Source organism: Octopus bimaculoides, chromosome 25, assembly GCF_001194135.2.
Source record: "Octopus bimaculoides isolate UCB-OBI-ISO-001 chromosome 25, ASM119413v2, whole genome shotgun sequence".
Taxonomy (NCBI): domain Eukaryota; kingdom Metazoa; phylum Mollusca; class Cephalopoda; order Octopoda; family Octopodidae; genus Octopus; species Octopus bimaculoides.
In genome coordinates this window covers 26,027,263-26,028,495 of record NC_069005.1, presented here as the reverse complement: position 1 = coordinate 26,028,495, position 1,233 = coordinate 26,027,263, and the positions used below count along the sequence as shown (strand labels likewise).

At 40.3% G+C, this 1,233-nt stretch overlaps 1 protein-coding gene and 1 pseudogene across 1 annotated transcript in view; both read right to left on the bottom strand.

Moving 5' to 3' along the window:
• Window positions 1-1,233, bottom strand: part of LOC106877588 (SANT and BTB domain regulator of class switch recombination) — a 24,990-nt gene that overhangs the window by 1,939 nt on the left and 21,818 nt on the right. The window contains exon 15 of the mRNA XM_052976625.1: window positions 719-839. Within this exon, the coding sequence (XP_052832585.1) occupies window positions 719-839 (121 nt within the window). The remainder of the gene's footprint in view (window positions 1-718; window positions 840-1,233) is intronic.
• Window positions 1,107-1,207, bottom strand: LOC128250852 (U6 spliceosomal RNA; annotated as a pseudogene).

Below are 1,233 nucleotides of genomic sequence, written 5' to 3'. Positions count from 1 at the left end.
ATAAATAAAAGAGAAATTGTGGTTAGTTGGAATTGGTAGAGATGTTGGTCTCTTAACTCAGGGGTTTTCAAACTGTGGTCCGCAGACCACAGGGGGTCCGTGGACAGCAAATACTTTTTATGGACAATTTGATTTTATATATGTTTTTTAATCGAAATCTTTTAATTGACAATAAACCTATTTGTTAAACACTGTTAAATAAATAAATGTAAAAATATATGCTATTTTAAGCAAATATTTATGTATAAATTTCATAAGCGTTTATAAGGGGTTCCCTAAGGTAAAGCCTGAAATATAAAGGGGTCCGCAAGTCAAAAAGTTCATATCACATAAGCAGCAGTGAACTAGTTTATCTTAAAATAAATACAGAACCATTTCTATTGCTACTAACCTGGTTAGTAAAATTGATCATTAGTAACTATTGTGGTGGTGGTGGTGGTGGCAGCAGCACCAGTGATGGTTGTAGTAAAAGTTTAGTGGTGCTGGTTTTTCAGTTGGATGGATGGATGGATGGATGTTCCTTCCCATTGTTTACCATTCAGCTAAGATTTTGGTTTCACATTTTGGCACAAGGCCAGCAAGCCAGAGGAAGGGGCTAGTTGATTGCATCGACCCCAGTATCCAACCCTTACTTATTTGAAACCAGTTAAAACGAATACACCTTACATCACATTTTACTCACCTTTCATCACTTCGTTGTCTCCAATCTCATCCTCACTTTCATCCTGGCTGTATTGTGGGCCCTCCAGATCAGATGACTCCCACCTCTCCACTGCTTGCTGTAGCTGCTGCTGCTGTTGTGGTTGCTGCTGTCTTTGTCTGCTGACTGGTCTTGGCTTCTGTTCAGTAACACAAAAAGATACCAGTTACCAGGACAACACAGCCAGAAGTGTAGGTCACCCCAACGGTGGCAGACATCAATACATAATCATCATCTTCATCACCACTACCACTACAGTTTCCGTCTCCCAAATTCACTCACAAGGGTTTGGTCGACCCGAGGCTATAGTAGAAGACACTTGCCCAAGGTGCCACGCAGTGGGAATGAACCCGGAACCATATCGTTGGTAAGCAAGCTACTTACCACACAGCCACTCCTGTGCCTAAAAAATATGGAATGCTTCACGAATTCGCTTGTCATCCTTGTGCAGGGGCCATGCTAATGTCTGTATCGTTCCAATTTTAGAATATGTACCGCCATAGCTATATATATATATATATATATATATATAT